Source organism: Orycteropus afer, unplaced genomic scaffold, assembly GCF_000298275.1.
Source record: "Orycteropus afer afer isolate SDZICR_OR568_19922 unplaced genomic scaffold, OryAfe1.0 scaffold00005, whole genome shotgun sequence".
Classification (NCBI taxonomy): domain Eukaryota; kingdom Metazoa; phylum Chordata; class Mammalia; order Tubulidentata; family Orycteropodidae; genus Orycteropus; species Orycteropus afer.
The window spans coordinates 29,998,754-30,023,520 of record NW_006921592.1 but is presented as its reverse complement, the minus strand read 5'-3'; the positions used below and the strand labels follow the sequence as shown (position 1 = coordinate 30,023,520).

The 24,767-nt window shown below is 41.4% G+C and overlaps 1 protein-coding gene across 1 annotated transcript in view; it reads right to left on the bottom strand.

The window, feature by feature from the left end:
* GLIS3 (GLIS family zinc finger 3) overlaps positions 1-24,767 on the bottom strand; it is a 650,925-nt gene that overhangs the window by 441,205 nt on the left and 184,953 nt on the right. The window contains exons 2-3 of the mRNA XM_007939384.2: positions 16,838-17,045; positions 7,996-9,097 (exon numbers count right to left, since the gene is read on the bottom strand). Of these exons, the coding sequence (XP_007937575.1) occupies positions 7,996-9,097; positions 16,838-17,045 (1,310 nt within the window). The remainder of the gene's footprint in view (positions 1-7,995; positions 9,098-16,837; positions 17,046-24,767) is intronic.

Genomic DNA, 24,767 nt, shown 5'->3' with positions numbered 1-24,767 from the left:
ACAGGATAATGTATGTGGCCTATGTCTACATCTTAGTCATCCTACACAATAGATCAAATAGTTCTAGCCTCTAGTATTTCCCAGCATTTTAATTTTTTTCTTTGAAGTATACAACTGAAAATGCAGTCTCCATGTACCTAAGACTCCATGCCTCCCTGACTGATCACTTGGCCTAGGAAAAATGTGTTTCATATGACAGCTTCAAAGAGATATGTTCAAATGAGGAATTAAATCATAAAATTTATGAGACCATGGGGATATACAACAACAACTACACTGTGCTTCAAACTTAAAAACCAAAACCAAACTGATTGCTATTGAATCCGATTCCGACTCATAGCAAACCTATAGGGCAGAGTAGAACTGCCCCATAACGTTTCCAAAGCTGTAATCTTTACAGAAGCAGAGAGCCACATCTTTCTCCCATAGAGTTGCTGGAGGGTTTGAACCCCTAATCTTTCAATTAGCAGCCAAGTGCTTAACCACCATGCCACCAGGGATCCTCACTTAAAACTTAGGGGAATCATGTTATTTGTTATTTGAATCATGATACTTTTGAGAGTGAAAGGGGTTCTATTTTGCTGAGATATATGCTGCTAAAGGGGCAGGGAGATAGCATCTTTTGACCTCCTCTAACTACACAAGAGGAAGACAGAATTACCATCAGCAGCCCAAGGCCTGTTCCTATGAGACCAGACATACCGCCACCCTCCAGCCCTCTTACCAACCTTGACACCAACGCCCCTCCCACAGCACCCACCACCTCTCTGCTGGGTTCAATAAATTGCTGCAGTGGCCACAAAGAACTCACAGATTATGGGGTTTATTAGGGAAGCAACAGGCTACAATTTAAGTTCAGCAATGTCCTCAGGATACAGTTCTTCGATCAGGACAGTCTCCTCTCTGCTGTGCCCTTGGACATGCCTCCCTGACCCTTGGCCTCTCAGCCTGGCCTCTGCCTCTGTTTCATGCCCCTTGGTTGCACTACCACCATCTCTCAGTCAGACTTCTCTCTCAGCTGGCAGTGAGATTCCTCTTCTGCCTCTAGGAGGGCTCATTTTAAGCCTGGCAGAGTGGCAAAACTAACCAATCCCAACATCAGAGTTCTACACACCTGAGAGACAGCAAACTTTCCCAGAAGATTATTTCATGCTGCTCCAACAGAAATACCCCAGGTGGATGACTTTAACAATCAGGAGCTTAAAAGCAGCTACCCAGTTGCTCACAGTAAGTTGTATCATGGAGTTCATTGCCAGTCTTATTATAAGAAATAATTACTACCAGCTGCCAGCTCTGCATAGTGCCTAAGACATTTGACTGCTAAGCAGAAGGCTGGCCATTCAAACCCACCAGCCACACCTTAGAAGGAAGATTAGGCAACCTACTTCTATAGAGGTACCACCTCAAAAACCTAAGGAGGGGGTCACTATGAATCGAATTGACTCAACAGCAGTTAGTTTGTTTTTTTTGTTTTTTGTTTTGCCCAGCCAAGTCGACAGATACTTGCATGGTCCAACCCAGTAACCCAGTGGAAGTTACAGACCATGGCTAAAAAAGCCAAACCATGCAACTCACTACACCACATGTGCATATGAGCATCTGAGGATTATCCTGAGCGAACCAGGATGTGTGTTACCCTACCCAAATAATATGTGCACTGATGTGTCCACCCAATGGATGTACATTCATTCATTTGACAATCAACCAGAGTGAAAGCCATGTGGACTTTACTACAGACTGTGGGATAGCAATAAATGGGACATTCTCTTAAGGAGCATACTGTCTACTAGGGAGTGACTAGTGTGCAAAAAATCATTTACACTCCAATGAAAAAAAAAAGCCTATGCTATGGGTCTATGTAAACTGTTTTCGTGGGAAAATGAGAAGAAGCCTCCAAGTAGGTCTACAGAGTCTGAGTAGACCCTTAGAAGAGGTGACGTTTGAATTATAGCTTGAAAAGAGACAGTAATTCTTGCAGAGAAAGGGTAGGAGGACCTTCAAGCAAAGGCACCACAATGTGGTGTGACACAGGGTTATGGAAGAATCCAACAGAAAAAACAACTTCCAAGCTGTCTGATTATGTTTAGATAAGGTTGGAATGAGAAGCGAGGCTGAAAATTTACCTTGGGTCAATTATGAAACATTTTTACTATCAAATAGCAATACCAGTAGATTGGCAGGCATTTCTTTCAAAGAAGGCTTCAAATCAGTTCGCTTCTACTCCAGATATACTGAATCAGAATCTGCATTTTAACAAGATTCTTATATATACAAAAGAATCAATTGAAGATCTATAAGAATTACCTACAGAGCTCTGGTAGCATAGTGGCTAAGACACTTGCCTGCTAACCAGATGGCTGGCGGTTCAAACCCACCAGCCACTCCTCGGAAGGAAGGTTGGGCAATCCTACTTCCGTAGTGATACTGCCTCGGAAACCCAAGGAGGGGTCGCTATGAGTCGGGGCCGACTCGACGGCACATAACAACAACAACAACAACAACAACAGAGCTCTAGTGGCATAGTGGTAAAAGCATCTGGCTGCTAACCCAAAGACTGGTGGTTTGAACCCACCAGCTACTCTGCGGGAGAAAGATGAGGCCATCTGTTTCCATAGAGATTTACCACCGTGGAAAACCTACGGGGCAGTTCAACTCTGTCCTGTAGGGCGCTATGAGTCAGAATCAGCTGGATGGCAGTGGGTTTGGTTTAGTTTGGTTTTTTAAGAATCACCTAGGGATCTTGTTAAAATGTAGATTCCCATTCAGTGTATCTAGGTGGAAATGCAAATTCTCAGCAGTGTCAAACTGGAATGAACCAGTTCAAAGCCCTGATTCCAAGGAACCTCTGGATTGACTCCAACCTCCAATATTTAGGTTAGTAGTATTCCCTATCCCATCCCTCAACTCTTGATTCTGAGATTTTACTAAGTTTAGCCAATATGTAGGTTATGAAGTAGTAACTAATTGTTATGCTTAGATGGTATTTGCCTTGGGTCATTTCTGGTCATATAACTGTGGTCACCAATCAATACCAAGTCTTATCAAAATAATAAAATAAAAGATATGAAAAAAAACCTTCTCCCACCGTGTACAGTAAATTTACTTTTCCTGAATAAATGTCTTCCATGGCTAAAGCTGGCCTATGCACCCATAAAGCAGTCCATGGGGAATGGGGACATAGCCCTAGCTCTGTATTTATTTTCTTGTATTCATAATCCAATGTTACTTTAAAAGCAAACTGCCCAATATTCATGCCAAAGCAAATATTCCAGATTTTGCCAGGCAAAATGCCTGTGGAGAAATGAGTCAATTCATACAAAATTCAAAGCTGTCTTTGGTCACTGACATTTTCATGAAAATCTGTGGGTGGGTAAAAGTTTTGCAAAATTCTTTTTTGCTATTGGGCAAAATTCATCCAGGAAAAATAAGCAACATTTAAGTGGCAACCCACATTCCCCCTAATTCCCTTATTAACACTCCCTAACCTCCCAGCACAACTGCTTTCTATTATGTGCGAAGGCAAGGCATAATGTTTCCGATCTTGGCACTGAATCCCGTCCTCCTGCTCAAGGTAAGCTTTCGCACGAGGGGCAGCAACACTCCCCACTCTTCAGTGTAAAGGCATCTATGGCAAAAATCAAGACGCTGGACTATATGAAGAGAATGCACCATGAGGATTGAAAGATGATTCATTAACAACCTTTGCTATGTGCATAACTAAACCTTGCTTGCTGAAAGTGAAGAGGACTTGAAGCACATACTGATGAAGATTAAAGACTAGTGTCTTCAGTATGGATTACATTACAATATAAAGAAAACAAAATCTTCACAACTGGACCAATAAGCAGCATAATGATAAATGGAGAAAAGACTGAGGTTGTCAAGGATTTCATCTTAATTGTATTTACTACCAATACCCCCAGAAGCAGCGATCAAAACATCCAGCAATATATTGTATTGGGCAAATCTGCTGCAAAAGCCTCCCTTAAAGTGTTAAAAAGCAAAGATGTCATTTTTCAGGACTGAAGTGCCCTGATCCTAGCCATGGTATTTTCAATCACCTCATATGCATGTGAAAGCTGGACAATGAATAAAGAAGACCCAAGAAGAACTGACGCATTTGAATTATGGTGTTGGCAAAGAATATCGATTGACCTATAGCCTATGGAGGCCTTTGCTACTCGGGGCTTTTGCCATTCACTGTATGGGAATATGTCTGCAATCGAGGCCAGATTTGGAAACAGAACAGCTGATTTGGCTTTCTACAGAAGCAACAATAACGAGATCTATAGAAGGGTGGAGTTGTTTGGGTGAGAAAGGAAAAAGAAACCATTCTGTCCTTCCAGCAAGCTAACCAATGATAAACTAACAACTCGCCTCCCATTTGCTGTCACCTGGAACCCTGTGACCTGGATTCCAGAGTTCTGGGTAAGGCTGCAGGGTTACAGTCTGATATTCCGAGAATGTGTTCTCCCATGCATGAAACGGAATTTGATGTTGAGGGAGGGCACCAGTGGGAGCCTCTTACTGTGAGCAGGCTATCACCAAGTAGCCCAATCAACACCTATTTTAACCATGACTTTTAGAAGCTCACTGTGCCACTTGTAGTCATGGTCACCAAACACAACTGGGTCATCAAATCTTTCTTGGGTCAATAAGCTCAGTAAGTGAAAATGATGACTCACTCTAAATAATTTACAGAGTAAATTAATCACAATTAAACATAAGTAAAACAAAAGTACGGCCAGAATGCTCCTTAGAAGTGAGGATGGTGAGACTTCCTCTCACATGCTTTGCACATGTTATCAGGAGGGACCAGCCCTGGAGACACATCATGCTTGATAAAGTAGAGGGTCAGCAAAAAAGAGGAGGACCCTCAATGAGATGGACTGTACAATGGCCACAATAACGGGCTCATGCACAGCAATGATGTGAGGATGGCGCAGGACCAGGCAGTGTTTCTTTCTGTTGGACATGAGGTTGCTATGAGTCAGAACCAAGCTGATGGAACCTAACAATAATAACACAAAATGGACTGGGCAGCATACTTTAAAGTATACCTGGCCTTTGCAGTGTGTGACACTGTGACACAGACACAAAAAACAAAAGATCACTTCACATCTCCAAGAGGACATGGCAAAGATTTGAGCTTTCAATTCACTATCATCAGATGTGAAAGTAGTGGGAGCTAGAAATTTTAAGTTTTAATAGTTCTTTGTGTCTGGGTTCCAAGAGCTTAAGGATGGGTTTTTGGAAGAGGCAGAAACATGCCTCCCCCCAACCCCCGATGTGTATACAGAATAGGTACAATGCATCAGATCCATAAACTACAACTTGACAATACAGACAGTACCCAGGGTACAAACGAGATCTGATCCCATGTCTTTTAAGAATTTATAGTTAAGTCAGAACAGATGCATACAGTCCTTATTTAGCCTTACTTTAGTGCAAGAAAAGGTTTGAAGACTTCAATAATTTAAAGCTGCATGTGCAGCAAGTGAAGGTGATTGTGATGAAGAATTTTATGTGAGCAGGATTTGGTTCAATCATTTCAAAGTGAGGAAAAATTTACATACCATTAAAGGGCAAGTAGGAGTTGTCAGTAAAACATTCGTTTGCGAGGGACTGCCTGTAATTGCAACTCTCACAGCAAAATCGTTTGCTGCTGGTTGGCTCTTGCCCTACAACTCAAGCAGATGCTATGTTGCAACATAAAAGTTACCAGAGAGCATACTGCCCATGATATACACATCTCAGAATGGAAAATGCATGGCCCCATTTTTTAAAAATATATAGTCCCAAGATTAGAATCAGCACTGTTGTTATGTTGTTAGGTGCCATCAAGTTGGCTCCAACTCACAGTGACTGTACATAATACAGAACAAAGCATTGCTCGGTCATGCACCATGCTCATAATCCTTGCTATACTTGAGCCCATTGCTGCAGCCACTGTGTCCAATTCAGCACTAGTCAGCTCCAATACACAGATCTGCACTCTACAAAGTGGAAGTCAAGGCTCTGTGGTTCTAAACCTGCTAAGCTCTTCAGCCTAACAATCTGAATTTTGAGACGATTCTGTCTAGAACTGGAGAGTGGGCAGAGTAAGGGAGAGAGAAATCAACCTCCCAGATCCCTCTGAGTAATACAATGAAAAGTTATGCCCAGCTCTGTAAACATTCACCTCTCAGCATATTCTTTCACTGAAGTTCTTCTATTTTTAATAGTCATCATGCACTTTAGCAAAAGTCAACTTTATGAAGTTATATGCCTTTGCAAAGTCTGGAAACAGTGGGAAACCCTATTGTACGAAAATTACTTTTGCCATGCAAAAAAAAAAAAAATTTCTTTTCTGGATAACTCAAGTCGTTATGTTTATTTCAGCGCAGCCAAATCCAATGAACTATTTTCAGCCGGGATTAGTCAGAACTAAAAGGTTGGACTGTTTTCCTTCAGACTGACTGTCTTCCCTGCCTGCAAGAGGCTAGTATGTTCCAAACACAGTAAATGGAACTGCCTTCCACTGCCTGTCTCTTTCTGGCTTTTTTAACGCAGAACCTTACTGACAAAGTAAGGTTTTGCCGCCTGGAATATAATTATTCTTTTCACTCCTACAACCTGGCATTCTCACAGTATATCAGCTTTGAGTTTTTCTTAAGAAAAAATCGCAACATGGGGCATAATTTAATGACAAGAAATGCACTTTCATTCCACCAGAAATTCTTCAAACTCCTGCAAAAATATCCACTGGACAGAGAAAATGTGCTTCTACTACCTATATTACAGAGATCACCTATTTGGCTGGCTTTTACCAAATCAGACAATTTGACCAATCTCCAATCCAACATAAATGTGGTCCAGAATCTTTATAATCTAGATACAGTATAGAAAGAAGGGACTCCAGGTGGTGGACCAGAGTACAAATAAGTGTCTTTACAATATGAGTATGTATTTCCTACATTCAGTGATCTGTAGCATGTTCAAAGTCCAGGGGAGTATCTAGAATTCTCAGATTTTTAATTCTGGAGGAATTAAACATTCCTCCCCCCTACACAAACATAAAGCACAAGAGTCCAGTGAGCCATCAAGAATTGCGCAAAGCCGTCTTCCCATCCTGAGAGGATGGGGGTGGTGCCTAGTTTGTATAACTAGAGGGTTTCTGGTAGGTGTGAAATGATTGTGAAATCACTTAAGTATCATATTATTCAAAACTAGTAAAATTACCAAGCAGCAGACATTTCCAGGAAAAAGGAAAGCAGGGAAAAGGGAAAGAGACGTCATGGCCACTTCTTTCAACACCAATGGTACATCCCCTACTCGGCTCCTACTCCTTACATCTGCCCACAAAATTCCCTCTCCTTAAAATTAAGGGAGATCCCAGACACTGCTCCTGTTGTATCCCCTAGGTGTTTTTACACTGGCTATCTACCGCAAACTGATCTTGCAACCCCTAAAGACAGTGTACAGGCATGTTGGTGCATGCAGCTACATTTTCACTAGCCAAGTTGCTAAGGGAGGAGTTCCTTTCCAAATAGCAGAACTACCGCTCTCCAACCCTGATAGCCTAGCCATGTACTTCTTGGAGAGAACGAAAAATCACTGAACATTTGCTTTGGAAAAGTGCTAACGTGCACCGGTGGTGCAGTGTGTGTCTCTGCTCTTGCACATCTCAACATATTTTTGAAATTCAAAGTCTGTGCATCAGTGCTAAGATTTAGGGATAGTGTGGCAGATCCACCTCCCCCATCGTAATGGGTCATGTACCTCTGCAAAGGTCATCTACAAGTGGAGAAAGACCACAGCTGCTTATAATTAAAGAAACCTCACCCTCCTCAGAGCTGAAGAGGAGTGAAACCTCATGACCATCTAGAGCCAAGCATCCAAACTCCAACCTGGAAGAATCTGTCCCTGATTTGTGGGCTGAGTTTGGAAAAACATATGAAAAGCAAGCTAGACCTTCTCTGAACTCAGCCACCACAGGTGGCTTCAGATACTCACTGTGCATTTGTTGGGCTTTTCCCCAGAGTGGACTCGCATGTGGATGAGCAGCTTATAGCGTGCGTTGAAGGGCTTGTACCTGCGTGGACAACCAGCCCAGAAGCAAGTGAAGTCTTCTCCTTTCCGTTGGTCAATATGGACCTTCTCGATGTGCCGCACAAGCTCCTCCTGCTGGTCATACAGGGCGCTGCAATCTATCCAGTGACAGCAGTGCTTGCCCCCGAGGTCATCCATGTCCCCATCCTCCTCCAGGGCAGCCTGGGGTAGGGGCAGGGGCTGAGCATGGGGGACCAGGTCTTGGTGGTGAAGGTGTGAGTGGGCATGGTAGGGTGGTGGGGGGCCTTGGGGTGGGGGTGGCAAGGGAGTGAGAGGGGGTGCAGAAGGCAGGTCCAGGGTGCTCCCCAAGAAGTCATCCGGGCGCTCAGTCTTCAGCAGGCTAGCAGACTGGCCATGCTGTACAACCATGTTGCTGACGAGGCCAGGCTGCAGGCCACCATGCTCCAGCTGCTGCATGCGCTCATATTCAGCCACACCGTCCTCCCCATAGGCTGGGAGTGCTAGGCCACCACTGGCCACCAGCAGACCCTTCTGGTTGCTTGGAACAGAGCAGGGCTGGGGGATGCAGCTACCGCGCACACCCAGGAAATGGCCATAGACCTCTGGCTGAGGGGACGTGTTAGCCGGGGAAGCCCTGGAACTGTTGATGTAGGCAACCAGGGACGTGGGCGAAGTGCGGATGATGGTGTTGAAGTCTATGCCAATGCCATCAGACAGCGGGGACAAGGACAGGGCCCTCTTCTTGGAGCGGGCTGAGTGGGACCTGGTAGAAGAGTTCCGGGGACTAGGGTAGGGAGAATGGCTATTCTCCATGCTGAAAAGGTAGGGCGGTAGTGCATTAGAGACACTGCTGCTGGACATGGGTGTCCCGGGAGGAAGGCCCAGGATGTCCCCTAGATCACTGCCGTTCTGAGATCCATGGTTGGAAGGAAGTGAAGGGAGAGTCCTGTAGCCATGAGCCCACTCTTGTTTCACACTCAATGCTGACTGACTTTCTGTCAGACTCAGAGTCGTGGAAGCCAAAGACTCACGTGAAATAAGGGACCTGGAACAACAGCCAGAAAGGGGTAAGGGGAGAAAAAAAAAAAAGACAAACATTTTAGCAGGAAATGGATTGCTTAAGAGCTAAAAGAACATTGCATTGACAATTCCTTAAGTATTTCCCCTAATTACATTCTTTGCTAAACACACATTCTTTGGCTAAGATAAAACCCAAGGTTTTCAGTTCCAGGTAAATAATATTTTACCAAGAAGAACAATAAAGGCTAATGCTCACTGGGACAATAAAACAAAAGAGCTATTGTTATAAATAATCTTAATACTTTAATGATAATAAATAGTCCTTGCTTTATTTTTAAATATCTTTTTTAATGGAATGGAGAAAACTTAAGGGACCTGGGGATAATAACAGATGCTTGTCTCACCAAACCAGGCAAGCAAGTCTTTATTAAGCCCTTACACTGAGTGCAGCATGCTATAATAAGTTGTACAGGAAATACTAGTCTACACAAAGCCCTAGACTTCAAGTAAAATCTATTTGGTGGGTAAAACATAAACCCATGCTTAATTTGAAAAAAGGAAATCTCCAAAGCCAAAGGTATTCAGAGGACCTAATAATAATTTCATGACTTAGTTTCACTAATATTAAAGAATTCCAAACCGAAAACCAAACTCACTGCCGTCAAGTCAGATCTGACTCATAGTGACCCCTCCTTGGGTTTCTGAGGTGGTATCACTACAGAAGTAGATTGCCCAACCTTCCTTCCAAGGAGTTGCTGGTGGGTTTGAACTGCTAGCTTTCTGGTTAGCAGTCAAATGCCTTAGGCACTACGTCACCAGAGCTCCCTATTAAGGAATTAGGAAGATTAAAAAAAAAAAAAAGAGCAACTGACACTGTCGCTACTCAGCCAGACACAATATTAAATCATTCCAGGAAAGAGAAACAGAAGATAAAGTACAGTTATGATGCATAAGGAGTCCCTGGGTAGTGCTGTGGGTGGAGCATTTGATTAGTAACCAAAAGGTAGGTAGACTGAACCTACCCACAAGTGCCTCAGACAAAAGGCCTGGATACCGACTTCTGAAAAGTCACAGCTTTAAAAACCACACGAACTGTTCTACTCTGCACACAAGGGATCACATGAGTTGGAAGTGACTCAACAGCCACTTGACTAATATATAAGGAAGTTAACAAACTAAGCCTGAATCATGTACTTGGGCTGTGTAGCAGTGAAATAGCACTCATCAATCTAGGGTTTTCGATGAGCCCTTGTCCCTAAATGGGACAAGCTTTGGGGCCAGAGCTGATCATCTGCTTCATTTTTTTTTCCTTCAAAAAACACTTGTAATAGGTTTTCTCCTCCTCTTCCTACCCTTTAAAAATCATACTTTCATATCCTGATGTTATCTGCAAATCCAAATGGTTTGCAATGTAGCCCTAGTCACTTTAAGGTCCATTTTATTTCACTATGATATGGTTGGGAACTCTGGTAGCGTAGTGCCTAAGGCACTTGACTGCTAAGCAGAAGGCTGGCGGTTCAAACCCACCAGCCACTCCTCGGAAGGAAGATGGGGCAATCTACTTCCTTAGTGATACTGCCTCAGAAATCCAAGGAGGGGTTGCTATGAGTTGGGTCCAACTTGATGTCACATAACGACAACAACAACGATATGTTTACCTTACAAATAATTGAAAAGAAAAGCTATGTCCCTGAGATGGAAAAGCTGTCACAAAGAGGTTGGACATCACTCACTCTACTTCTTGACTCAGACATAGAATATACTGGGGATATATGGCTGACTCATTGCTTTCTACGATGTCATTTCCTGACAAAAATTAATCAAAATAAAATATTATATGGAATTTGTGTCTCCCAAAAATAACATTTATGGTTTCCAGTGCTTAAACATCAAAGTGTGGCAAAGGAGCTGAGGGAAGGAAGGGAGAAACATTCTCACCATCCTCCTCTTATTCCTTTCCACAATAAGGAATGATGTATCTTATAAGCATGAGATATTAGTAAGAAGACATCTCAGCTCTGAGATCACTACAACACCATGATCAACATGATGTCTACCAATGACAGACATGACAGGAATGTATGTCCAGTTACCCTTGACACAGATTTCTCTTGCTTGATACACATCCTCATATCCAGGCCGAAGTCCTTTTAGAGGCCCCAATGTGGTTTCTGAGCCTTCTCTTTTTTGGTTCTCATGGACACTTTCCACTGTTTCCTAGCACACTGGTAGCACATGGCTTCATGCTCAGAGCCCAGCTTTGGACCCCTGAGAATTGGATAGCAAACACCTTTGGGTCCCTCCCTCAGACAGACTGAAATGTTGTGTTCTGATCCGAGCTGATAGCAGCTGTGCCAGAGACAACTGACTGTGCTCCCCTTGTACCTGAGAAAGTTTTTAGGAAACAAAGAACCAGAGTGGTACCAGACCTGGGGGTTGAGTAGACACAATTCACAGGTGTTATTTTTGCCTGGTCACTGTCATGTAGGAACATTTCAGATTTTTAAGCAGGGAATAAGAGCTTCTAGTATTTTATCAATCTTTATCTAGAAAATATATTCCAGTTTTTTTACCTTCCACTGAATAGTTTAAGGAGCTCTGGTGACACAGGGGTTAAGGCTTTCAGCTGCTAACCTTTGGCTGGTGGTTCAAACCCACCAGCTGCTTCATGGGAGAAAGAAGAGGCAGTTTGCTTACATAAAGATTTACAAATTTAAAGATTTGGAAACCTTACGGGGCTATTCTATTCTGTCCTATAGGGCCACTAAACCAAAACCAAACTCACTGCCATTGAATCAATTCTGACTCAACAACCCCCTTTGGGTTTCCAAGTCAGTATATCTTTATAGAAGTAGATTGCCCAGTCTTCCTTCCACAGAGTGGCTGGTGGGTTTGAACCGCCAACCTTCTGGTTAGCCATCAAATGCCTTAAGCACTACACCATAGTGACTCATAGGGTCACTATGAGTTGGAATTAACTCAACAGCAGTGGGTTTTTTGGTTTTGCATATTTTGCTTGTGGAGATTATATTATTTGGTTGAGGAAACATGTTCACTTGTTCCATTGTTGAGAGACGCTTCTCATTTTTCTCAAATTTGACCTAAACTGCATTGCCATCCTACAATTCCAACTCATGGCAACGCCATGTGTGTAGTAGAACTGTGCTTCACAGGATTTTCAATGGCTGATTTTTTGGATCTGTCTTCTCCAGGCACTTCTTTCCAGGGTGAAACCCTGTATCCGAGTGTCTGAGTGAATGCTAACCTCCATCATTGCAGTTAGCATCTGAGCATGTTAACCACTGGTACCACCCAGGGACTCCATGTCCTGTCTGTACCCTGCCTTAAGTGCAGCTAGCTTCAGGCATCTGTGTTCGTTATCTTCCTCAATAAAATACAAAGCCCTTCAAGAGAAAGGATATATATTTTTTTTTTTTTTTTGTCTCTCCAGCATCCACTAGAGTGTCAGATACATAGTAAACACTTAAAAAAACTGCTGATTAAGAAAGTGAATAAACCATCATTTACAGCTTGCCAAGCACTTTCCCTATGCAGTATCTCACTTGATATAACCTGTGAGGTAAGTAAAACATATTTTTTTTACTACTTCTCTTTTACAAAGACTAACATTCTATGTTTCTGTGAAATTCCTCCCAGTCACACCAAATTCAAAAAAGAAGAAGAAGAAGAAGAAGAAGAAGAGGGAATCAAAATCCTTCTGGAAATACAAATGAAGTGGCTTTTGATATAGGCAGCTACCTAGCTGGATCACATACATTTTCTGCTGTTTTCCCCATGTCACTCCCCACATGTGGTCCCCACGCTTTGCTTGTTAAGAGACCTGGTGTGCCAGGCTCAAAGTCACACAAGCTAGGATTGAAACCCAAACATTCTGATCTCTTTCTGTAGCACCATGTTGAATGGCTATGAAGGACTGTCATCTGTAACCCCTGCTGATGAGCTCACCAGGCCCATGAGAAAGAGAGTGACAAAGAGCTGTGATGCTATCCATACTAAGAACAATCACCATCTCTGTGTGCTCATCAGACCCTAAGGGTGTAATTTCTGGTGATCTCAGAGCTAATTTGCAAGTGCAGGCAGTCCTTAGGTTACAAATGGCATCCTTCCTAGATGTGTCTTTAAGTCTTTAAAGTGGAATTTGTAGGTCAGTTGGAACAAGTGTATATGATTCTCATTTAGCCTTACTTTAGCGCAAGCAAAGGCCCAAAGCCTTTTATATGACTTAAAAGCTGCGCGTGCAGCAAGTGAAAGTGATTGTGAGGAAGAATTTATGAGTAGGGATTGGTTGAATCATTTCAAAGTGTGGGCAAATTTACATAACATTACAGGCAAGTTGGAGTTGTAAGTCTGGTTCGTAAAACGGGGACTGTCTGTATATATGAAAGGAAAGAAGATACAGCTCAAAAATCAAACCTGTATGAAAAACGCTTGCTAATGAGGCAAGAACTCAGTCTCTCTCATTGGGCCATAAGAAGTGTGATGATCAAGTTGAATTACTTGGTCCAATGCCAAGCTCAAAAGAAGTACTCACAGATCACACAGAAGCCCCCAAACCAAGGCTAAAAACTGGAGATGTGTAAAAAGAGATTTACAGAGTAGATCTAAAAAAGCATTAATAATACTACTGACATAATTAAATGCCCAATAATAAAAAACTGATTAAAATTTACATTTTTATTTATACATTTTATTAATAAAACAGAATCTTGGGCAGCAAGAAGCCATTATTTGATGCCTAAGAAGACGTTTATTACATGAGAAGGTGTTTGTATTAACCAAAAAAGTAAATTATAAAACTATATAGATTATTATATCAATTTTGTAGAGAGGAGAACCCATGTTTATGATGTATGTGCATAAGTATGAAGAAAAGGATGGACCTCAAAAGTCTACACATGGTTGTCTCCAGGTCATAGGATTCAGGATGATTTTTATTTACTCACGTGTGTTTTCCCATATTTTCTACACTTTCTATGTTGCTATTGTTGTTAGCTGTCATTGGCTTAATTTCAACCCAGATGACTCCCTATGTGTCAGGGTAGAACTCCTCTAAAGGACTTTTCAGTGGCTGCTGGAAACCTTTTGGAAGCAGATTGCCAGGCCTGTCTTCCAAAGTGCCTCTGGGTGGGTTTGAACCTCCAACCTAGTACTTGATTGCTCAGTAGTCTGTGCCACTCAGGGACAAGTTTTCTATAATGATGAAGAATTACATAAATAAATCAGGAAAAATAAATAATTTAAAAATATATTTATACATTAAAATAATCCTTTTACCTGCAGCCAGCAAAGTAAGGCTTTGCATAGGGTGGTCATCTCAGACTGAACAATTCATGTCCTTTCTCCTACTCCAGTGCCCACCAGCCCATACCCTCAGTGGATGAAACATGAAGCTGACTCTTTCTCCACCTTCCCTTTATCTCCAGACAGCAGAAAGCCTTCAAGTGGGCTATTATGTCTTATCCGTTCTTTCCTCTGACAAAACACACAAACCAATTTAAGAATCACAAACAAATGTGGCCTTTCCAAATTGCTAAAGGAAAGTTCCAGACTTCACCAAGCCACTTCCCAATTCCTGTTTCTTTGCTCACCTGCAAAAAAAAAAAAACTATTTCCATAGAAAGACTTGCAGAAAACACAGTCAAAAATGCCTGTCAGTGCATCTTGAAGATGTTGTCTTTTAAGAATATGAAATTATGCTAAGGAATCAAATATGCCAGAAAACCCTGAGATAATGACCCTTTCCTGGCCGACCCCATGAAAGGGACTGCGTCAAGTATATGCAGTCTGTGCCGGGCCTACCGTCAGCTTCTCCATTAATTATGTTTCTCTGCCTTCAAGGCATGGGCTGGACTTGCCACAGACAGGAAGCTGAGGCTTCCCAGCGACACCTATCCCAGGAGCACAGTTCATTTTACATGCAACACTCAGCAAGTCTGAGGAGTCCCTCAAGGCATAATCATCAATGGGAAAATGACAGCAGCTTCCCATCACAAAAAGTCTCAGGTGGAAAACAAGTTTCTACCTCACCAAAAAAAGAGGTATTAAAAAAAAAAAATTCCAGAGCTATAATTTCAGAGTCTCAGATAGCAGCTAGGAAGGCAGTGTAGAGATACAAGAGAGAAAATGTGGGGCAGGAAGAGAAAAACAAGAAAGGAGAGAGAGAAGAAACGAGACTTTAGAAATGCAAGATACCTCAGTGTTATTCCAATTGCAGAAGAAGAGGAGAGGTTCAGAGGTCAAATTCCTTCACAAGGTCATTTACAGCAGAAGCAGGGCCGTTGTTGTCCTAACATCAAGTCAAGTGGATTCCTACTCACAGCGATCCTTAGGACAGAGTGGAACTGCCCCATAGGGTTTCCAAGGCTATATCCTTTACAGAAGCAGATTGCCAGGTCTATCTCCCACGGAGCCACTAGTGGGTTCCAACAACTGATGTTTTTGTTAGCTTTCAAGTGCTTAACCACTATGCTACCAGGGCATCTCAGAACCAAGGCTAAGAAGCAAAAACTTTGGATTATGTTTTTTCAAGAAGATAAATTCTGGAAGATGAAATAATTCATTTCAAATATGAAAATAGTCATTACATATTGCCCAGGATTTAAGCTTTATGCCCCCTCTAATATCAACCTTCAGAGAAAAATTTGTCTGAGGGGGTGATTTCTCTATTCTATTCAAATCTCTCCCACAGAGATAGATTCACAGCAGGATGGTATCTACAAAGGGAGACCTGGAGGTACAATGATTAAGCACTTGGCTGCTAACCAAAAAGTTGGTGGTTCAAACCTACCAGCTACTCCATGGAGAAAGATCCAGTGATCTGTTCCAATAAAGATTACAGCTTAGGAAACCCTATAGGACAGTTCTACTCCGTCTTATACGGTCACTATGAATTGGAATCACTCCATAGCACACAACATCAACAACATGGTATCTACTTTTCTGGTAGTTGGCCATGAATTGTCTTAAATTGTTATGTAACTCATACCTAAAAGTATGCTTCCCAGACACATCATAAAGTCTTGAGACTCATGATTTCTCTCTTTATTTTCTCTACTATCTCCTTAAATTGTGGCTATTAGATTATGCAGACTAATCAAAACCAGTAGCCAATGAGTCACCTCCAACCTATGGTGACCCAATGGGTGTCAAAGCAGAACTAGGTTCAAGGGGGTTTTCAATGACTGACATTTTAGAAGTAGATTGCCAAGCCTTTCTTCTGAGGCAACTCTGGGTGGACTCAAACTTCCAACCTTTCAGTTAGCAGCCAAGTGTGTTCACCATTTGCATCAGCCAGGGATTCCAAATAAAGACAGTAAGTACTTAATAAGAACTTGGACAGATGGGTGGAAGGACAGACTGTAAAGTATCCTGGGCCTTCTGCAAAATATACAATGAAAACCTAGCAGGTAAGAGAGGTATAGAGAACCTCTCTATTTTCTAGGCCACAATATGACATGCTTCACCAGGAACTGACAAATGTACACACTGAACTTTGTTCCCCTAAGCCCCAAGATCTCAAATGAAGCTTCATTTCACTCATGCCACAAGACAGCAGTTATGAAATCATTCCTCCCAACTAAGATGATAGTACACTACACAGTTGGTTTCCATCATACTTTCCTCCAAAGCTTAGACTGAAGGAGGCACATGCATGCATGTGCATGTGTGTTCAGGAATAGAAAACACTCACTCGTGGGGTGTGATTATACGATAAATAAGCAAAATAATAATAATAATGCAAGACCTGGTATCTGAAGGAGGTATATTCAGGTTGGCTGCATTCATGGCCCTCTGCAAGCTAGGACTGATGGGGTTGCACACTGTAGAGACCTGGCTTGCTGGAGGTGAAATGGGTCCCAGTCGCTGAACCATCATGGGACTGCTGGTAACCACTAGATTGTTGCAGCTGCTTTTTCCAATGGACTTGCACTGAGGCCCAAAGGCAAGAGCCCCTAAAAATAAATGAATCAGGTTAGCTTCCATGTCCCTTACATCAGAAATCAGTAAACACACACATGTGCACAGTTATATCTAGACCCATTCTTTAGAGACAGCCCTTGGATCATCATCCTTCTTCATACTGGTGATATCAGAGCACTTCCTCTAATTCCAATGAAAAAGTCATAATGCTACAATAGAAACCCTTCCATAATCATCAAACAAAATGTGCTTCTGTTCTGCTACATCTACGTAGAGGTGCTCAGTCATATTAAGAATCATACTTTCTAATCTCCTTACCCAATGGGTTAAGGTGGGAAGTAGATGGGATTACCTATATCAAACCAAGTTTTTCCTAGAATAGCTAGTATCTTGAGTCACCCAGCAAGGAAAGTTGGCATTGCTGAAAATAAAACTTGTTTAACTGGTTTACTTTATTCCCAATCTGGCCTTCCAAAAAATCTCTTTAAGAGGACATAGTCTGGCCATGTTTCTCCAATGTTGATTTCCTCTTCATTCTAATGCATTCTCATTGAACATATACCCAATTAAAAAAAAAAAAAAAAATCAGGAAGAGATATCTCTGAAAAAACCACTCATTCTAAAAGTGTATGATGACCAAATTGGACACAGAGTTTTCAAATTCATGAGTAATGATCTTCCAATGTGGTCAAATTTGGGACATACTCAAAAGGGGATTTAAAAAGAAAGAAAGAAACCCACAAGAATCTGTGTTGTTACAGAAAAACGAAAAGCAAGGAGGAGAAAGGCAAATGTAGTCATGAATCATTTATAAAAATAATAATTGTGGTCTAATCATTCTGTACATTTTCCACCAGATCTTTCTTCTTAAGTGCATAGACTCAGTGCATTTGAGTCTGGGTAGACTCAAACCAGTAACTTTCAGTTGCAGCCAAACTCATTAACTGTTTGTACCACCGAGAGACTCCCATGTTACTTGGATAAAAGCAATATGATAGCTCATAGCCTAGTCCATTATATTATGTACATGGCCAGGTCTCCATGACTCCTCAGTGTGTTCCATTTCTAACGAATGAAAATAACTATGAGCTCAGGTTTTAAAAAATTAGGCTCTGAAATTTTCTCACCAAATTAGCCATATATTTCATTGAAACATTTGAGATCAAAGTCAGTGAAAAAGCATCACTGTGACTTTCTCTAGTCCCAAGGGGGTATAATTTTCTATTTCGCCTTTTCAAACATTTAATAAATAGCCAAAAAGTGCTTTTACTTATCAACTTTTGTACCACTCTCTTCAAAGAGCCCACAAAACCATGGGATAAACAAGACTTTAGCGCCATGACCAAGCTCACATCAATGAAACCACATCTCAAAAAGGCTGACTGTTACACTAGCTGGGACTCTGATCAAGTCCAGCACCCTAGGAAACCAAAATCCAAGTGGTGATTGACTTGTCCAGGGTCACGACGGGATTTAATGACAGAGCAGAAACTGATTCTACCAACATGTGTTTACATGGTACCAGTGGACTTAAGTTTAGGTACTGGGATGCTTGTTTTTGTTCTTGGACACTTTCCACCATCAACTCCAAAAGTAATTTCTCTCTGATTTATTATTTTTTTTACAGACGCACAAGGCAGAACCTCCCTTCTATCCCACCCACTGCAGCTTATATCTGCTCTATCTTCTTGTGACTTGAAAATGAGTTATAGATGTTCTCTCTGTTTTCATAACTCATAAGCACTGTACCATCAAGATTTCATCTTGACATCAAGAGTGCTAGGCACATTTTTATAGCATGCATCATATACTTAGTATCATTACAACTCCCCGAAGTTACATGCCACTTGCTTTTCAAACCAGTTGCCCAGTCAGTCAATTCTACATCATGGCACCCCATGTGTGTCAGAGTAGAACTCTGCTCTACAGGGTTTTGCAATGAGTAATTTTTTAAAAAAGCAGATCACCAGATCTTTCTTCTTAAGTGCATAGACTCAGTGCATTTGAGTCTGGGTAGACTCAAACCAGTAACTTTCAGTTGCAGCCAAACTCATTAACTGTTTGTACCACCCAGAGACTCCCATGTTACTTGGATAAAAGCAATATGATAGCTCATAGACTAGTCCATTATATTATTGTCATTGTTACTGTGTGCTGCCCAGTTGATTCTGACTCATAGTGATCCTATATGGCAGAGCAGAACTCCTAGGCCGTAAGAAGATCATCAGATGTTTTTTTTTCCTGAGAAACCACTGAGTGGGTTGGGACAGGCAACCTTTTGATTAGCAGCCTAGCACTTAACCATTGCATCGCCAGGCCTCCAGTACATAAACCAAAACCAAACTCACTGCTATCAAGTCAGATCTGACTCATAGCGACCCCTCCTTGGGTTCCCAAGGCAGTATCACTATGGAAGTAAATTGCCCAGCATTCCTTCCAAGGAGTGGCTGGTGGGTTCAAACCACCAGCCTTCTGGTTAGCAGTCAAATGCCTTAGGCACTATGCCACATCTCAATTTTCTCCCCTCATTCCATCACTACCAGCCATCATTGCTATTAAAATCCACAACCAAACCCACTGCCACTGAGTCAATTCCAACTGATAGTGATCCTTTAGGACAGAGTAGAACTGTCTTATAGTACTTCCAAGGCTATATATCTCTACAGAAGCATACTGCCTCATCTTTCTCCCACAAAGTGGCTGGTGGGTTCTAATTGCCGACCTTTTGGTTAGCAGTGGAATGCTTTAATCACTATGCTATCAGCGCTCTTAAATCAACAACAGTTGTTAAATATTCTGTCAAATTCAATTCATATATTCATTTAAGGGACTCAGTCATTTCATCTTAGTTTCCTGCTCAATAAAAAATATTAATATCTACCTCTGAAACAAAGACATACTAGAGCTGGAGCAGTACACCCAAGAAAGACTGCCTGATGGAAAAACACATCAATACCTTATTTTATCAAACTTAAGATGCCATCTACTATAACATGTACCTTATTTTCTGTACTATGAAGAACATGCACTGCCAATTAAACTAGTGCATGGAGTCCAGATTTCAGAGATGTTGAGATATAAAACCATGCATATCTTAGAATCAATGAAATTCCAGAACAATAGCTCAAAAAATTCTTTTAACTCTTGTTCATGCTCTTCTGTTCTCGGAATGCTCTTACTTGTCTATCTAGTGAAGACCTATACATCTTTTAGGCCTTGATTCAAAGGTCACCTCCTCTATGATCCATGTCGTTCTCCCAAATGCCTACTGGGTCCAGTCTAATTGCTGCTGAGTCAACTCCGACTCATGATGACCCCATGTATATCAGAGTAGAACTAAGCTCTGTATGGTTTTCAATGGCTGATTTTGCAGAATTAGATGCCAGGCCTTCTTCTGAAGTACCTCTAGATAGACTTGAACCTTTAACCTTTGGTTAATAGCCGAGCATGTTAACCATATTTACCACCTGGACATTCCTGCCGGCTTTTGTTGACCCATCACCCCCTATAACACATCTGCCTCAGCACCTACAATGTTTCAGGGAACTGAAACTTCCATGACTCTCACCCTTCCCCTTCACCTGGAGTTTTGTGAAGACAATGTCATTGTCTGAGGCATCTCCTTCCTCAACACCTAGCCCAGGGCCTGGTACATAGCACACAATAAAGTCTGTCCAATGAAGTCAAGAATGAATGCATGAGAACAAAATGTTCAGTTACAGCATTATTCAAAACAGCTCGACAGTGGAAACAAACTAAATGTCCATCAGCAGATGAATGGATGAACAAAAAGAGAGTAGTCTATCCATTCCAATAATGGAATATTATTCTGCCATAAAGAGAACTGAAGTCTTGATACATGCTACAACATGGATGAACCTAGAAAACATCATGCTGAGTACAACAGACAAAAAAGGGCAAATATATGATTCCACTTATACAAAATAGCTAGAATAGACAAATGTACAGAGACTGAAGATTATTAGTGGTCGCCAGAGGGTGGAATGAGGCAGAAATGGGGAGTCATTGTTTAGGGGACACTGAGTTTCTGTTTAAGGGTGGTGGGAAAATTTAGAAATGGATAGTGGTGACAGTTGTGCCATATGATGAATGTAATTAATGTCATTGAATCATACATGTGAAAAATGTTGAAACAGCAAATGTTTGTGTGTGTGTGTGTGTGTGTGTATACAACATGAAAAATAATAGTTACAAGTAAACATTAAATACTGGCAAGTAACTTCCACTAAAACCTTTCTTGTTTTCTTTATTGAAACACAGTGCCATTTTTCAAAAACTCTAAGCCAATTTTTTGATGTTCTTTACAGTACTGATTACTAGGTCATGATGGAAGATAGTGTTAGTGGGAGTAGTAATTATAATTTCATCTTCCTGGACCAGAAGTTCACACTGGCTGCTTCTGTACTCTTCTAGCCTGGATCCAAACATTCTCTTATTTCTTTGCTCTAAAATAAACATTATCCTTCCCTCCACAATGTCTCCATCATATCATCTCCTTCTCCTTAATTCACTGTTGTGACCTCATCTGTCCACAGATGAGTGATAGCCTGTTTTAGACTGAATTGGGTCCCTGAAAAGATATGTTGACATCCCAACCCCTGTACCTGTGAATATGGCCCTGTTTGGAAATAGTTTGTCTGTTTTTGTGTTAATGAGGTCATAGTAGAATAAGGTGGGTCCTAAACCTAATCTCTTCTGACTGATACAGAGGGAAAAGACAGACACTGTGTGACAACAGAGGCAGATACATCTACAACTCAGAAACACCCAGGATTGCTGGCAGCTACTAGAATACCCTCAACAAGATGGACTGACACAGTGGCCACAACAATGGGCTCAAACGTGGCAATGATTGTGAGGATGGCACAGAACCAGGCAGTGTTTTATTCAGTTGTACATATGGTCACTACAAGTCAGAGCCAACTTGACGGCACCTAGCAACAACAACAACAACAACAACAACTAGAAGCTGAAAGAGACGAAGGACTACCTTCCCCTATAGCCATGTCCTGAATTTGGACTTCTAGCCTCTACAACTGTGAGAAAATAAATTTCTGTTCTTTAAAGCCACCCACTTTGTGGTATTTTGTTATGGTAGCCTAAACTAAGACAGCTTGTGATAGATAAGATATCACCTATCCTTGCAGTTTGAAAATAAATGGCAAATTCCTTGGGAACATGTAATGTTTATGGCACAACTATGAGCATCTTCTGGAAGAGGCATCATTGATCTCTCAAGTGGAGGGAAACAATGGTTTGACTAGGAGCCACTATGCCCAATGCAACCATTTAACTCTAAATTTTTTTTCATAATGCCAGGCATACAAACTAAACCCAACCCACTGCTATAGAGTCAATTTACAAGTCATAGTGATGCTATTGGACAGAGTAGAAATGCCCCATAGGCTTCCAAGGCTGTAATCTTTACCAGAGGAAAGGGCCTCATCTTTCTCCCATGGAGCAGCTGGCAGGTGTGAACCACAGACTTTCAGTTAGCAGCTGAATGCTTCAACCACTGTGCCACCAGAGAGTCTCCAGCCATACAAAACACCTGCAAGTGCCTCAGAAACATGCAGTGCTTTGGAGTGTGGGCTCTGAAGACAGCTTGCCTGTGACCCCTTCTGTCATGTCTCAGGAAAGTTACTTAACATCTGTGGGCCTTCTCTAAGTCTATGTGTTTGCATCTGTAAAACAAGGATACAAATAACACCACCTCAAAAGTTGCTGTGCATCTAGTAATAATAACCCACAGAGAGTACTCAGCCTATTGCTATCACATAGTAGGTGCCCAGTCAATATCTGCTTCTATTATTGCCATTACTGTTATTACTGTCACCTGCCTGTCATTGCTTTCTTTTTTCCCACTTTCTTTCCTGAAGAAGCAAATGGTTCTTTAGAAGTCCTTGCACAAAACAAGACAGTAAGATGATGCTATTTAATTCTCTACCCATTTCCAATGTTCTTTTTGCTTTGAGCCTGAAGCCAATTTTTTTTTTTTTTTTAAAGAAAACCAGGTGTCATCACAGATACAAGAAAAAGTTTTCAAATGGCCAAGTTGGAATGTTCCTTGGCTTGTCAGTCCCTAAAAACAAACCATACAACTTCTCTAACTACCAGATGTGCGAACTCCTTGTGCACTGGTTTTCATTTTGAAATATCATTTATTTTTAGAGACAACATGAAGGTTTTTTTTTTTAAATGTGTTTACTGCTCAATTAAGGATCCAAGTAGATGGCTTTCTGAGTACTATGTACATTCTAGCCAAAACCACTGCATGCTGGTGGGGAGTGTGGATGCTTTGCATTTTGAAGTTTCTGAACGGATAGGTCATCTGAGCTGGGTTTTGTTTTTAATTAATGTCTTCATTAGTTAAATTGCTAACCAAAAGATCAGGAGTTTGAATCCACCAGTCATTCCATGGAAAAATGATGTGGCAGTCTGCTTCCATAAAGATGTACAGCCTTGGAAATCCTACAGGGCAAGTTCTACTCTGTCCTTTAGGGTTGATATGAATCAGAATCAGTGGCAACGGGTTGTTTTGTTTTGTGGGGAGGTGTTATAAAAAGCAAGCAATGCAGAATTGAGTGAAGAAGAAGCCCATACTCCTATCCTAACCCCTCTTGAACATCACCCCCTTAGGAGATTCAATTCCAGCAGTTGAGGGTGTGTCTTTCCATAGCCTCTTCTAAATTGATACAAACATGATCACATTAGAATTCTAAATGCAATGTGAGTTAGACACACATTGTGCCCTATACTCTTAATAGAAGTCATCAGACATGCCTGTATTAATCTAGAATAATGTCCCTAAACTAATACAGGCAGTCCCTGACTGATGATGTATTCAAGTTACAATGAACCACACTTACAATCATTCATCTTTTGGGTGTTTTTGTTTTTTATATCTTATCATTAGCAATATGCACTACATACAATGTCACAGCATATACTTTGCTGATGTTATCATTTTCATGCCAACTTCTCAAAACAAAGATCAGATTTATAAAGATACTAAAAATAAAATGCTATAATAATGAAAACTTTAAAATAAAGGAGGTATTTGATTTATGTCGGAACAGAAACAGAACCCTCTGGTAAGTCGGAACCACCTGTAACTGAAGTAGTTAACACATTGGACTTCCTAATGCACATATTTATTTTTATGCTGTGAGGAAGCATAAGAGCCCATCACTAACAAGGTGCATGACCTTGGGCAAGGCACTATACCAATCCAAGCCTGTCCTTTCTCTAAAATGGGATAAGAAACAAGTATATGACGGAACTTTGAGAAGCACACACTTTTCATCTCACAAAGGACAGGTACTCCCAAATGCTGTTGAGTCAACTCTTGACTCACGGTCCCCCCGTGCGTGTCAGAGTAGAACCGTGATCCATAGGGTTTTCAATGATAGATACCAGGCCTTTCTTCCAAGGCACTGAATGGACTCAAACTGCCACCCTTTCAGTTAGCAGCTCAGCACATTAATTGTTTGCACCACCCAGGGACTCCAGAGTAAGACCGAGGATTTTAGAATTGGTTGAAAAAGATTTAGGAGATCAAGTTAAAAGAGGAAGGGGGTTCATATTAAGACTATTCTCTGAGTCCAATCTAAAAGTAAATTGCTTTGTTCCAGCCATTAAATAAGCCAAATCAGAACCCAGATGGATGGAGATTCCCAGGAATCTTGCGATCAATTCCCCACCAATGCCAGCAGGAGTCCTGTTGGTTGAAT